Below are 15,054 nucleotides of genomic sequence, written 5' to 3' on the forward strand. Positions count from 1 at the left end.
TTGGGAAAAATCGGTTCAGATTTAGATATAGCTCCCATATATAGTTTCGTCCGATTTAAGGTAAATAGTGCACCAAAGTCCTTCGATTTGCATGAAATTTGGCACAGAGTACTGAATTAGGACAGAATGATGTGTGCCAAGTTTCGAGAAATTCGGGTCAGATTTAGATATAGCTCCCGTATATATTTTTGTCCGATTTAAGGTAAACGAGGCACCAAAGTCCCTCTATATCTTTCGATTTGCATGAAATTTGGCATAAAGTACTGAATTAGGTCAAGAATTATGTGTGCCAAGTTTCGAGAAAATTGGGTCAGATTTATATATAGCTCCCATATATATTTTCGTCCGATTTAAAGTATCTTTCGATTTGCACGAAATTTGGCATAGGGAACTGAATTGGATCCAGAATAATGTGTGCTAATATATATTTTCGTCCGATTTAATGTAAATTGTGCACTAAAGAACCAAAGATTGGCCGACCCGCACACAATTTTGCACAATGTACTGACGTTACTATAACCTTGTGTGTGTCAAGTTTTCTTGAAATTGGTTCAGATTTGCATATAGCTCTTATATATACTTTCGTCCGATTTTAAGTAAATGGTGTACTAAAGACTCATAGCTATGCCGATTGGCAAAACGTACTGAAATTAGTATAAATTCATGTTGATTGTAAACCAGTAGTAAACTGGTACGTAGTAAATTTTCACACTTAAAATTATTAATATTGACCCACTTCTTATGGTAGGCCCCATATAACGATACATCCCGAATTTCGGTATTTTTAGGCATGTGGTTTTTAACCAAATCGTCGGTAATTTAATAATTTGGGTTCTCAATGAGTAGAAAACCTCCCTATCAAAAACAAGTGAGCGATATCCTACACAAATCACTCGGAACTCTAACTTTCTGCGAATGTTTACTCCGAGCCTGGGCAATATTTCGTGATATTTACACCCTCTTTCCCGATTAGAGGTCAAAAACACCTCTTCCTTACACTGACATATTTTCCGAATATTACCAATATTGAGTACAGCCTTTGTAATTAATTGTTCAGATTCCCTTGTTGTGTTTCGATGTTCGGCTTATAATTGTGACCTATAGATAGACTCGAAAAAGCTCAAAAAATTAAGTTTTCGGTCCACTTCATCCCAATATTATAATAGGAACCTTATGGAAATTTTCAAAGCGATCAGCGCTATATTTCTGTCCTCTAGTGTGCTAATGGGTTACTAAATAAAATCTGAGTACATAAGCACCTGTAAATATTTAAGTGTAACTCCCACATCCGAGTACAAATGATAATATAGTTTGTATCAAATTTAAAGGTCAACCACTCCTCTTAGGTGTACTGTCAACTTCTCGGGTCTATTTCCTTCAGTAGTAAATATATACGCCATAGAATACAAATTTTGACCCGCTACATATTGCTCTTTATCAAAACCGCTCTTTATCAAAACCGGCATGCTTATTCTTTGGCCCGATCCCTTCTGCATGTAATATTTCGCGATTTTCGGGCCTTAATTGCGGTCCCTGGAGCAACCAGAAAAAACGACAAAAATTAAGTTTTTGGTCCATTTCATCCTCTAAATATTTACGGACCTTTACCGATAACAATAGGGATCTTCATTGGGCAGAACCCATCCTACATGCAAAATGTCATGAAGATTGGTCCATAACTGTGTATCGTGTTTACAAATTATAATGGAATGGATCGTTTATCCAAAAGGAGTGGTTCACCTTTAAATTGATACCAATTATATGGTCGTATATATTCAGATGTGGGAGTTACACTTAAATATTTACGGGTGCTTAGTAACCCATTACCACACTAGAGGACGGAAATGTAGCTTTGATCGCTTTGAAATTTTCTATGAGGATCCATGTATGGTCAAGGACAACGCCTATATTTTCGGTGATGATCGGATAACGATTTTGGGATGAACTGGGCCGAGAACTTAATTGTTTGTATTATTTCGAGTCGATCTATAGGCCACAATAGAAAGCCGAACATCGCAACACAACCAACGGTGAAAGGAATATGACCAAGAAATTAGAAGGGTTGTACTGCATATTAGTAATATTGCTTGACCTCTAATCGGCCAAGAGTGTGCAAATATCGCAAATATTGCACATATAATTTATTTGCCCCAAGGATGAACCCTATTGAAACTGATGATAATCGTTTCAGATTTAGATATAGCTCCCATATGTATTTTCGTCCAATTTTTATCAAATGGTGCATCAAAGGGTCAAATGTAGTCCAATTTGCAAGAAAATTTTGCACAACATACTGAAGTTAGGATAGCCTAACGTGTACCAACAACCGACGACTTAGAATTTTACCGCACATAAAAGAGTATTGTTGTCAAAATGTGTATTATTGAATATATTATTTAATTTTTTTATTATTTAATAAATTAGTTAATTGGTGTAAAATCCAACCAAATGCCACCATCCAAAACGGCAACAATTTCATGTTTATCTAATAAATTGTCGTTGCTAGTTTTTGAATTTACTTTCACATGGAAATTTCTTATAATTTCCACAATAGCTGCCTTAGCTTGGGTAGCACCAAAACGCATTCCTTAAAAAACATTTAAAAAATAATAATTCATATATATTAATTTCTTTTTAAGTTCTATAAATAATTTCTTACCCATGCAAATTCGTGGCCCATCACCAAAACCTAAATATTTGCCCTCCTCTCTAAATTTCTTGACACCACCATTTTCGGGTAAAAATCTCTCCGGTATATATTCTTCGGGATTCTTATAATATCGCTCGTCATGATGTATGCTACGATATGATATAAAAACGATTTCACCCTTTTTCATTTGGAAAGATGTTCCATCGGAATTTACAAATGTATATGGTTGGGTGCACAGTTTTGTATTTGCGGATAATGGGGAGAATAGACGAATGGCCTCTATAAACGTGAGGAACGGAGTTAGGTGATTAATAATAAGGAATGTTGCATTCAGATTATAACTATTAATAACATAAACCTTCCCCCCTCGTATTTAATATTTTCCGTAAATACCTACCATTAAAGCAAGCATCCAAGTATGGCATCTCCGAAAGACTTTCAAAACTTACAAAACCCTCCTCATTAATGTTGCTCAGAATTTCCTCACGTAATTTCTCTTGGGCCCTGGGATTTCTAGCCAACTGAAGAAAAAAATTAATATTTACAAAAAATTCGACCTCTAACCTCAATTTCATTACACTTACCCCCAACAAACAATGAGCGATACTTTGCGATGTTGTCAAAAATCCATCCGTCAAGAATGTCATTGCATGTGCCGTTAAAATTAAATTATTATAATTTTTCTTCTCCTTTAATTGTAGCAAAAAATTCAAAAAATCTGCACGCTGGCTATGGCCTTCTTTTTGTCGCAGTGCAATTGAATCGGACATTAAATTCAAGAAATATTGAGCATTAGTTGTGGTAAAGAATTTCGTTTTTAGTATCTTCTTGAGGCTGGGAATAAACGCAATAGCGATTTGATACATAATCTGCGATGGTGTTAAATGGAATAGATTTTTGATTCTGTCAAGAAAACTGGACGGTTCATTGTTCAATGTTCCAACATGAATTCCCAAGACACAATCACTCACCACTTCTGTGGTGTAACGCAGAAATAGCTAATGGGAGAAATGTAATTGGAAATTTTAAAAATTATTAGATACTTATTTTTAGGAAAGCTGATTGCAACATGTTCTGCAACAACTCTATTTACCTCATAGGCTCCAATACCATTGTTGTTCTGTTCTCCAGCCTGTTGCCTTATGAAATCTGTTAAACGTTTACATATCTCCAGTGTTACGGGATAGACATTTTTTATCTGCAAATTTGGAATAAATAATTAAAACCAGTGAGTGGAGCAGTATAGTCGGACGGGGCCGACCATACGATACCCTACACAACTACCACGGAACTCGGATGTTTATTCCGAGCCTGGGCAATATTTCGTGATATTTACCCCGACTTGCGCGATTAGAAGTCAACAGCATGAACATGTAAGGAAGATGTCCTTACATGTTCCGAATATTACAAATATTCAGTACAGCCCGTCTACTTACTTGCCCAGATTCCCTTCACGGTGGGTTGAGTTGTGATGTTCGGCTTATATTCGACTAGAAAACACACAGAAAGAAATTAAGTTTTCGGTCCACTCATCCCAAAATGTTATTCTGATCATCACCGAAAATTATAGGCGTTGACCATAATATTTCCGCCCTCTAATATGGTAATGGGTTACTAAATAATATCTAAATACGTAAGCACCTGTAAATATTTAAGTGTAACTCCCATATCCGAATAGATACATACAATATATTTGGTATCAATTTAAAGGGTTACCACTCCTCTTTGATATACTATCAACTTATCGGCTCTATATCCTTCAGGAGTAAATATATAAGCCAAATTTTGTAATTTTTCACACAAAAGTCAGAGTCCATTTGACACGCTAAATATTGACCATCTTTATCAAAGCAGACATGCTTATTCTTTGGCCCGATCCCTTTCTCCATGTAAAATTTCGCGATGTTCGGGCCATAATTGCAGCCTCTGGAGCGACCAGAAAAACTGACAAAAATTAAGTATTTGGTCCATTTCATCCCCTAAATAATAACCGATCTTTACCAAAAACAATATGGGACTTCATTGGTCAGAGCCCATCTTACATGCAAAATTTCGTGAAGATTGGTCCATAACTGTGGCCTGTATCGTGTTTACAAATTATAATGAACAGACGGACGGACACACATGTCTATATCGAGTCAGCTAGTCGAGATATGACGATCGGTATACTTAAATTTGGGTCTAGGACCAATATTTCGCGGCGTTACAAACTCTTGGGGCTGCACAAAGCTATAACACCCTGACAACATAGTTGTGTAGGGTGTAATTACAGATAATTTCAAATAGTAATGTGATTTACCCGATTTGGTGACATTCCCGGCACCAATTCATTACGTCTTTCCTTCCATTCCTCCCCTCTTAAGAAGAACGGATTGTTGCCAACAATTGCATCGGATTTTTCATCAATCTGTTATATTGGAAATTAAAATTCATTTAATTTGAAATTATTTCAGAGTCTTTATAACACTTACCGTATCGCTAAGGGCGTTGTCATGAAAATGTTTAAAATCATTGACATGAATTCGATGCACAAGATCAGGATCCAATATAAACAGCTGTGGTTCTCTGCCATTGTAGACACCAACGAATTTATTTGTGCTGCGGTATTGTCTAAAGAAAGGAATAGAATAATTTCATTAAATTTGCTTATGGAAATTAGCGAATATAGACAACGTTAAAAAATTTAAATGGTTTTTATGGAAATATGTTCCCAATATGAATTGAACATTAAAATACCTTAAATTCATCGGAAGTCCTATATACAGGTTGAGATGAAAAACTACAACCAACTTCGGACTGCTGTCATTTCTAAGCCACTCGTCCGACAGCTGTTAAAATTATTCCAGTGTTTACCATCTTACAAAAGCATTTTGGTGAGAATTTTCCAGAAAAAGTTATTCGTGATGGAATTCAAGCGTTATAGTAAGATTTCTTTATATTTGGCTAGAAAACCAAAGTGTCTATCTTTAGAGCTCTCAATCATTTAAATTTGCATAAATCTTTTGTGCCTCGTACCATCGCTAGTTACCGTGATACTGGTAGCGTAGCCCCCCCTTCAAGGAAGTGGACGGAAGAAAACAGCAACATCAGCAGAAATGGTTCGAAAAGTAAAGAAGCGACTGAACGAAACCCACGTTGCAGTGGCCGAAAAATTACTCCTGAGCTGAACATATCGCAATAATGCATTCGGCAAATACTGAAAAATGAGCTCGGGGTAAAGCCATTGAAATTCCAAAAAGTGCAAGAACTTACACCGCAACAGAAAGAAAATAGACTCAAAAGAGCTAAAGAGTTGCTTCGCTTGGCCGAGTGTAGTGAACTGCCGAATTTGGTTTTCCCCGATGAGAAAACATTCGCTTTCCAGCAGTTTGTAAACAAACAAAATGATCGTATTTACTTGCTAAAGAAGTCAGATGAAAATACATCTTCGGTTAGCCACCAGAACTCAAGCGGCGGCCATGACGATGATGTGGACCGCCATAACAGCCGATGATTGCTCTCCGCTCGTATTAATCGACCGTAGCATCACAATAAATGCCAAATATTATCACGAAAATATTCTGGAGGATATATTAAAGCCTTGGGCACGCAAACATTTTGGCCGCAAACCTTGGACATTCCAACAGGACTCCGTACCATCGCATTCAGCACGCGCTATCCAAGAATGGTTATTCGGTAGCGCGTGTCTGGGGTATCTTCATTGTGTCTGGGGTATTTTGGAATGCAAGGTTGACACTAAAAAATACCAAAGTGCCGATCACCTCAATAAAGCGCTTCGCCGGGAATGGACCAAAATATCGCAGAGCAACTTTCGGCAGCGTGTGACGGTTTCATTAGACGTTTGAAGGCCATAATTCGTGCCAAGGGTGACCAATTCGAGACTTATTCCAAAATTTTATGATATTTCCGATTTTTTTAGCTTTCAGTCAATAAAATTAAAAAAATAATATTATGACGTTTGTTGCAGTTTTTTTATCTCGCCCTGTACAAGTCATGTGAAAATATGAATCTACATTAAACATTTTCCAGTCAATTGAACATTGGGAATTTGGTGCACCATTGTACAACCGGACGAAACTATATATGGAAGTGTAGCCCCTATAAAACGGTACCCCCGAATATTAGGTATTTCGGGGATTTTGAATACGTTTTCCAACCGAGTTGGCTGTAATTTGGTATTTTAATTTCTAATTGTATAACATATCTCCGTACCAAAAATTATTAATATTGGGTCAATTTTCAGGGTATCCTCCATATGAACCCCAGTACCCCCAGTACTTAGTATTCTAGAGATTTCGGATGCGTTTTCCAACCGAAATGTCTGTAACTTGATATTTTGTATTCTCATTTGCTGTAAAATCTCACCACCAAACAATTGTAAGATTGGTCTCCGTTTTATTATAGCTCCAGATAACGGTAGCCCCACTATAAAATATTTTGAGAATTTCATCTTTTTCTCAAGTATTTTCGGTATGTTCAAGGTATTATCATAGCATGATTTTTCTCCTAGAACCCCCCTTAATTTTAGATATTTTAATTGTCGTCCTCATGGTGGAGGGTATGAAAAATTCGACGGGGCCGAACTTAGCATCGTTTTTCCTTATTAAACCCTACATAACTATGTTGTCAGGGTTTTAAAGCTTTGTGCAGCCCCAAGAGATTATAACGCCCCGAAGACCACTCTTTAAGTATACCGGTCGTATCTCGAGTAGCTTTGTCGATATAGACATGTATGTCCGTCCGTCCATTATAATTTGTAGGCCACAATTATGGACATGGGTTATGGTAACCCCTATTGTTTTTGGAAATGAAATACTTAATTTTCGCCAATTTTGGGATCAGACCAAAGTATAAGCGTGGCTGTTTTTATAAAGATCGGCCAAGATTTAGCGTAAATTGATACCAATTATATGGCTGTATGTACTCGGATAAGGGAGTTATACGTAAATAATTAAGGTGGTCTTCGTATTCTGATATTGTTTAGTATTACCATTAATATACTAGGGGCGGAAATATAAAACAACAACATTTCCCAGACATCAGCGAGGAAATGTTGGGAAATGGGGAAAATGATCTGACCAACAAATTCGAATGGATGTCACGATGATGAACGGTCAAATGGAACTGTTGGCAAATATGACATACAGATGAATTATTGTGGGGGTGATGTTATGCAATATGAACCCTTTTTTTAGGACACTTTCAACCAAGTGAGAAACCAAAATATCAAATTATAGTCAAATCGATTTCACAATTTTGGCTGTTCCATGTTAAGGGAGTTAAGCATATATCGATGACCGATATAGCCCACCTTCGAAGCTGTCCGCAACGCACACAAAAGACATCATCTCTAATTTTCACCACTCCATCTCAATCCCTTTGGAATATTGCGTGATTATAGATATATACCATCTAACTCGATTTTTCCACAAACAACACCAATACGTTGAGGATGGAGAGGCTTCGCAAAAAACAGAGTTGAAAAATTGATTTAAAAATCCGCATATTTTTAAGTGGTTATTTATACTCTTTCGAGTCGAGCTTGATGATCTAAGTTTTTGCAATGAAAAGGAAAGCCAGGAGAAGAACCTACGTACCCACCATTATTCGATGCGTTTCGCCGTTGGTTAAGCGGCTCATCGGGCATATTGGGCTATGTGGCTTAAATTCGAATAGCTTAAATTCGTATAGTAAAATAAAAAACTTATAAACCGCACTACTGTACCTGTAAACTTCATCATAATCGTAGACAACGTTGCGTTTTTGGGTAAACAACGATGGGAATGTTCCAATTCCTGGATATGATTTAGCCTCCGGAACACCACGTTTCTTCCAACTGCCTAAATTCCATATTAGAAATATATAAAAGACTCCAAGAGCTCCAACAAATAGACTTAAAGTCACGAGCCACGAATCCATAATCATTCGGTGAATTACTTTTTCTTTTATTTCAACGTAAATAAATTACAAAGCGCACATGACCGCACGCAATTACGATTACGCGAATGTGAAATAAAGCTTTCACTAAATTAAGCGACCGGCAGCCTTAAACACTTTGTATGAACTGATATCTGCACTCGGAATTTATAGATCTATTTAAACACTATTCACATCTGTTTACTGGGCGGGGCAGAGTTGACACTTAGATTTGATTTCCCTATCTTGTTATTATTATCATCATCAATTGTTATTGAATGACATGTAGTGGACACAAACGTTTCTTATCTCCCATACGATGTATATGGGGTATTCCGTTATCAGTGTGAAAATGATCAATACGAGGGCTACACTATATTTTTCTGAACTAATAATTCATTATGGTCATGCCACTTCCTGCGAGTTAGAAACATCCAATTTGACAACAGCTCCAAAAAATGTTTGTATCGATTGGTGCAAGAAAATATTTTAAAGCATACGATAGTCACAGGATCCATACGTTTGAGTCGGAGACAGAAATCGTCAGACAAATAATGGCCTTCAAACGATTTTTTTGCGAAAATTAAATCAAATGAAGGGGCCCACCTGGAAAAAATAGCGATCAAAGATCCGAGTTAATGTACTAATTGTAGTTGCACTGTGTGAGATATAGTATAAATTATTTCTATGGAATATCCCATAAAAATTTATTACCAAAAATGTCATATGCAATACTGACATAAAATTTCATTGTGAAAACTCTAAAGTCAAATATAAACAAACAAATCTATAATTAACTAATTTAATTCAAATTCAAGAGTATCAACACTTGATATGTATTACCGGTGAATATTTGTCATAAAAATTGAACAATAAAATTTTGTTACCAACACAGGGTATATTAAATAGGGTAAGGAGATTAGGTTATAATATATTTTAAATGGGGTGCATATTTATAAATTGTACAAGTGGCAATTAGTAAATATTTTATTTATATTGTGAAATAAGTTGTCAGAATTAATATCTCAATTACAGTGATCTCCCTTTTAGGGAGACTCGTAACAAGAAGTGTTACATATTAGAAATTACCCGGTATTTCGGTTGATGTAAATTTTTAAACTTTTATTTATCATTAAGAATCAATAAGGAAAGTTCAAAAGTCGGACGGGACCGATGATACCCTTCACTACTTTGGATACATACTGCTAATATAGAGCAGACATATCATATTTGGAGAATCATTGAGATGGAATTGGGCGAAATTAAATGTGTGAAGTACATAGATATTTGAACCAATATAAAAAAAATCCCCATACACCATTTGTATGAAATCGAGCTAAATTATGTATGGGTGCTATATGTAGATATGGACCTAATGGAGCAACCGTTGCATACACCATTTGATTTTTGCAACTTTAATACACATCACTCTAAACTCAATTTTATACCCTTTGCCAAAAAGCAATATTTTATCTCAATCGAATAAATATTGGGAGTTTGGAGTCCATTTACATAAAATCCGACGAAACTATACATGGGAGCTATGTCTAATTCTGAACCGATTTCAACAAAACTTCGCATACATCAGTACCTATTTACATAAAATAGGACGAAAATATATATGGGAGCTATATCTAAATCTGAACCGATTTCAACGAAACTGCGCATACATCAACTTGGACCTAAAAAATTTAGATAAAATCGGACGAAAATATATATGGGGGTCCTTAGACATATTTTATCCAATTCAGATCATAAGTGCGACCTGGACTTTGTTTACAATTTAACATGAACAGATACCCGGACATGCATAAATCGGCTCAGAAAGTGGTTCTATGCATATCCTTAGATATGGTATTTACCGGGTAAATACCCATTTGCGGGTATTTATTTGGGTATTTACTATATTGAATCGGTAATACAACATCTTACACCCTATTTCCGGGTTTCTGTTATCAAATCGATTTAGAATGGATAGTTTTACGAAACTTTAACGACGTGGATAAATGCCCGAGTTTTTACCCAAATTGGGTATAAACTCATTAAACTTTGCATACATGTTTTTAATGTCAAAACAAATATAGAAATCCAAAATGGGGTCCCTGGGTCCAAGTTTTTATATAGCCTTCATATAACACACATTTTACAACCAAATTGGCTGTAATTTGGCACAGAGTGTTCTTTTTGAGTACCAAATGTCCATGTATGTAGGTCCACGTTTACTGGTAGCCCCATACAAAGGTACCCCTATTTTGAGTATTTACCGAAAAATTGGGTATAAACTCATTAACTGCCGAACAACTTGACATATGCGGCCAAAATTTTGCATACATGTTTCTAATGTCAAAGCAATTATAGAAATCCAAAATGGGGTCCCTGGGTCTAAGTTTTGTATAGCCCCCATATAACCGTATCTCCCGATTTATGGTATTTTCTGTCTATTAGACACATTATTTGATTAAATTGGCTGTAATTTGGCACAGAGTGTTCTCTTTGGGTACAAAATGCGCATGCAAAAATTTATATATATATAAGTCCATGTGGTAACTCCCATACAAAGGTACCCCTATTTTGAGTATTTACCCAAAAATTGGGTATAAACTCATTAATTGCCGAACCACTTGACATAGGCGGCCAACATTTTGCATACATGTTTTTAATGTCAAAGCAGCTGTTTCCATTAATCAATTTAGAAATTTCGTATGCTTTACTCAAATCCATATACAATTTATGGTAGCAAGAGGGTCAATAATGGCATGGGTGTTTTCCTTATATTTACGAGATTTTTGATATAATGCATAGGATTGTTTATACACATGTATTGGAAAGCGATACAGTTCCCTTACTGAAGAAAATATACCCTTTGACTGGGTGTCTGAGCATGAAAATATCCTCCAAACATACATCGAAAAATGTCAAAGATTGGTTGCATGAGTCAAAAATCAGGGTTTTTAATGGCCAACACAATCATCAGATCTTTACCCTATAGAAAAATCTTTGGAGTATCATAGACAGAAAAATCGAAAGATTTTCCCAAATACAAAGGTTCTCAAAGGCTCAGGATGGAAGGAATAGAACACCCATGGATAAAATTGAGCATTTTATTGGTATAAGGTGTACTGCCGTAATAAAAAATAATTATTATGATGTCGATTACTGGCAAAATTTACATATTTATGAGAAAAAAATCAAAAAGTTACTTTAGCTTTAATAATAAATTTTGCATAAATAAATTTTTCATTTAAAATAAATTTTGCATTTATATTTTTTTATATTTTTTAATGAATAAATTACCTATTTATTTCTGAAAAAAAACTTTCACTATAAGTTTATTTTTAAAAAAGTTAGAGTTCATCTATTCAGTTTGCAATTTTAGTAGATTTAGTTTTGACCACCAGTGTAAGAGCACTATCCTGAAACTTGGTTTAACTTTTTGGTACGGATATGTGTTTTTCATTATCAAATTTCACTTTTAGTTACAAAAGAAAAGATTTTTGTAAACAGGATATTTATTTGTAAAAAATTATCTCTAATTTGGATATATACAGCAAATTTTCTATTTTAATCAAATTTCGCACTATTACTAAATAAATTGAACCAAATATGCAAGTTTCATCCAATTCGGATCATATATGCGACCTGAATTTTGTATACAATTTAAGATGGGCAGAAAGACGGACGGCCTAACGGACATGCATAAATCGACTCAGAAAGTGTTTTGATGTATATTGTCATAACTAACCCTGGGTCTATCTCGTTTCCTTTTGCCTGTGATGTGATGGTGATGGGAATAACATTATAGCACCCAATATTATTCCACAAAGTATTAACTTAGAATAATTATCAACAACATTTTAAACCAATAGGACTCTACCGTCAAAAACGAATACTAAACTACTATAGCAACCACATTTCTTCAGCACAATTTTCTGTTACAACAGTTATTGCTGAATAGCACAGCCCACAACCACACAAAAAAGTGATGCATACTTTAAGGGTTATATAAAAACTGTATATTTAATTTGTTATTCCGTTTGCCACATCTTGCATATTTCGTTGAGGACCCCATAGGAATATATATTCATGATCATAATAAAATACTATATCAATTTTACCATGTCCGTTTGTCTGCCCTCCTGTTTAATAGAGAATTTTTGTGCATGTTTTGGGTATTGGAAATGGGGTTTTGGAGGCTGGAATGGTTTTACATAAACTCCATATAAAGATAGACTTGTAGCAGCATTTTCCAACGGAAAACACTCAAAATTGGGCATTTCGGTGTAGTGGAGGCTGGTGTATATCTGAACAGAAAATTATCATTACAAATCGAAGTTTTGACATAGCCCCAAAATAAGGTCCCTTCTACTTGTCGCTATGTTGAGGGAGTTTGACCGTATGTTACAACCAAAACGGCTGTAATTTGACATTCCAGGTTTTGGTATATAAAATACGACTCCCAAAATTGTATATATATTTCAATGTTAGTAAATACATATAGAGCTCTCGCTTATTATACCCTCCACCAAAAGGTGGAATGTATATTAAATTTGTCATTCCATTTGCAAGGTCTCGATTTAAGCATGTCCGTCTTTTGAAATCCCAATAGAAATCGCCATTTTTTTTATTTGAATTTTGCCTTGTAGTGATCGACCCTTTCGAGTCGAGCTTAATGATCTAAGTTTTGCAATGAAAAGGAAAGCCAGGAGAAGAACCTACGTACCCACCATTATGCGACGCGTTTCGCCGTCAGTTAAGCGGCTCATCAGGCATATTGGGCTATGTGGCTTTACAAAGGTCGTATGTTGATAACTTGTATTTATTCCGCCCTGATGCGAAACTTGCATATGCAATTTAAATTCAAATTTTGAGAAAATTCGACATTTGTCTTCATTCTAGAAACGGTAGCGATGGATAGTTAATCCACACACCTACAATTTAAGATAGAGCTCTGAAATTTTGCACATAGATTTATACTACTACTAATACGTTTGGTATTGCAAATGGTCCACGTTTTGGTGTAGCCCCCATAAAACTGTACTCCCAAATATTCGGTATTTTCGAAATTTTGGACACGTTTTCCAACCGATATAATAACGCATCTCCGTACCAAAAATTATTGATATTAACCCAAGTTTCATATAACGGTACCCCCAATATTCGGTATTTTGGGGATTTTAGACACGTTTTCCAACCGAATTGGCTGTAATTTTGTATTTTTGGTTCTCATTGAATAACACATATCCGCAACAAAAATTATTAATATTAACCCAGGTTTCAGTGTAGCCCCCATATATCGGTATCCCCAATATTCGGTATTTTGGGGATTATAGACACGTTTTCCAACCGAATTGGCTGTAATTTGGTATTTTGGGTTCTCATTGAATAACGCATATATTTACCAAAAATTTTTAATATTGGCCCAAGCTTCGGGGTAGCCCCCATATATCGTTACCACTTAATATTCGGTATTTTGGACAGGTTTTTCCACCGAATAGGCTGTAGTTTGGTATTTTGGGTTCTAATTGAATAAAACATATCCGTACCAAAAGTTATTACTATTGACGCAAGTTTCAGGTTATCCCCAATATTCGGTATTTTGCGGAGTTTAGACATGTTTTCCAAACGAATTGGCTGTAATTATACCCTTCACCACACTGTGGTACAGGGTATTATGTCTTTGTGAATATATTTGTAACAGGCAAAAGGAATCGAGATAGACCCATGGTTCCTTTTGAGAATATGTATAGATTCACATTCGATTTACGCATGTCCGTCCGTCCATGTATTTTTGAGAACAACGTACAGGTCGCATTTATGATCCGATTTGGATGAAATTGGCACAGTTCACTTATTTGGCCCAAAGACGAACCCTATTGAAATTGGAGAAAATCGGTTCAGATTTAGAGCTATTCCCATATATAGTTTCGTCCTATTTTATGTAAATAATGCACCAAACTATAACTATATATATGTGTCAGATTATGACAAAATTTTGCACAGAGTACTGAATTAGGTCCAGGTTTAAGTCTGCAAAGTTTTGTTAAAATCGGTTCAGATTTAGATATGGCTCCCATATATAGTTTCGTCCGATTTTTTGTGAACGATACACCAAACTCCCAATATTAGTCCGATTGTGACAAAATTCTGCACAGGGTTCTGTATTAGGTCCAGACTGATGTCTGCGAAGTTTTGTTAAAATCGTTTTAGATTTAGATATAGCTCCCATATATAGTTTCGTCCGATTTTTTGTGAACGATATACCAAACTCCCAATATTTGTCCGATTGATGACTGATGTCTGCCAACTTTTTTTTCAAATCGGTTCAGATTTAGATATATCTGTCAGATTATGACAAAATTTTGCACAGAGTACTGAATTAGGTCCAGGCTGAAGTCTGCAAAGTTTTGTTAAAATCGGTTCAGATTTAGATATGGCTCCCATATATAGTTTCGTCCGATTTTTTGTGAATGATGCACCAAACTCCCAAT

At 35.6% G+C, this 15,054-nt stretch overlaps 1 protein-coding gene across 1 annotated transcript; it reads right to left on the minus strand.

The window, feature by feature from the left end:
* Positions 1–2,420: 2,420 nt before the first annotated feature.
* Positions 2,421–8,569, minus strand: LOC133331991 (probable cytochrome P450 28d1). The gene is made up of 8 exons (XM_061540377.1): positions 8,376–8,569; positions 5,122–5,260; positions 4,950–5,057; positions 3,744–3,848; positions 3,235–3,648; positions 3,048–3,171; positions 2,660–2,929; positions 2,421–2,587 (listed from the first exon to the last, which is right to left on the minus strand). Exons 1-8 carry the CDS (start codon positions 8,567–8,569, stop codon positions 2,421–2,423), a joined length of 1,521 nt encoding a protein of 506 aa, XP_061396361.1.
* Positions 8,570–15,054: the final 6,485 nt, after the last annotated feature.

Source organism: Musca vetustissima, unplaced genomic scaffold (genome assembly GCF_032173495.1).
Source record: "Musca vetustissima isolate MV318-11 ecotype Yass unplaced genomic scaffold, APGP_CSIRO_Mvet_v1 utg228974, whole genome shotgun sequence".
NCBI classification, from domain to species: domain Eukaryota; kingdom Metazoa; phylum Arthropoda; class Insecta; order Diptera; family Muscidae; genus Musca; species Musca vetustissima.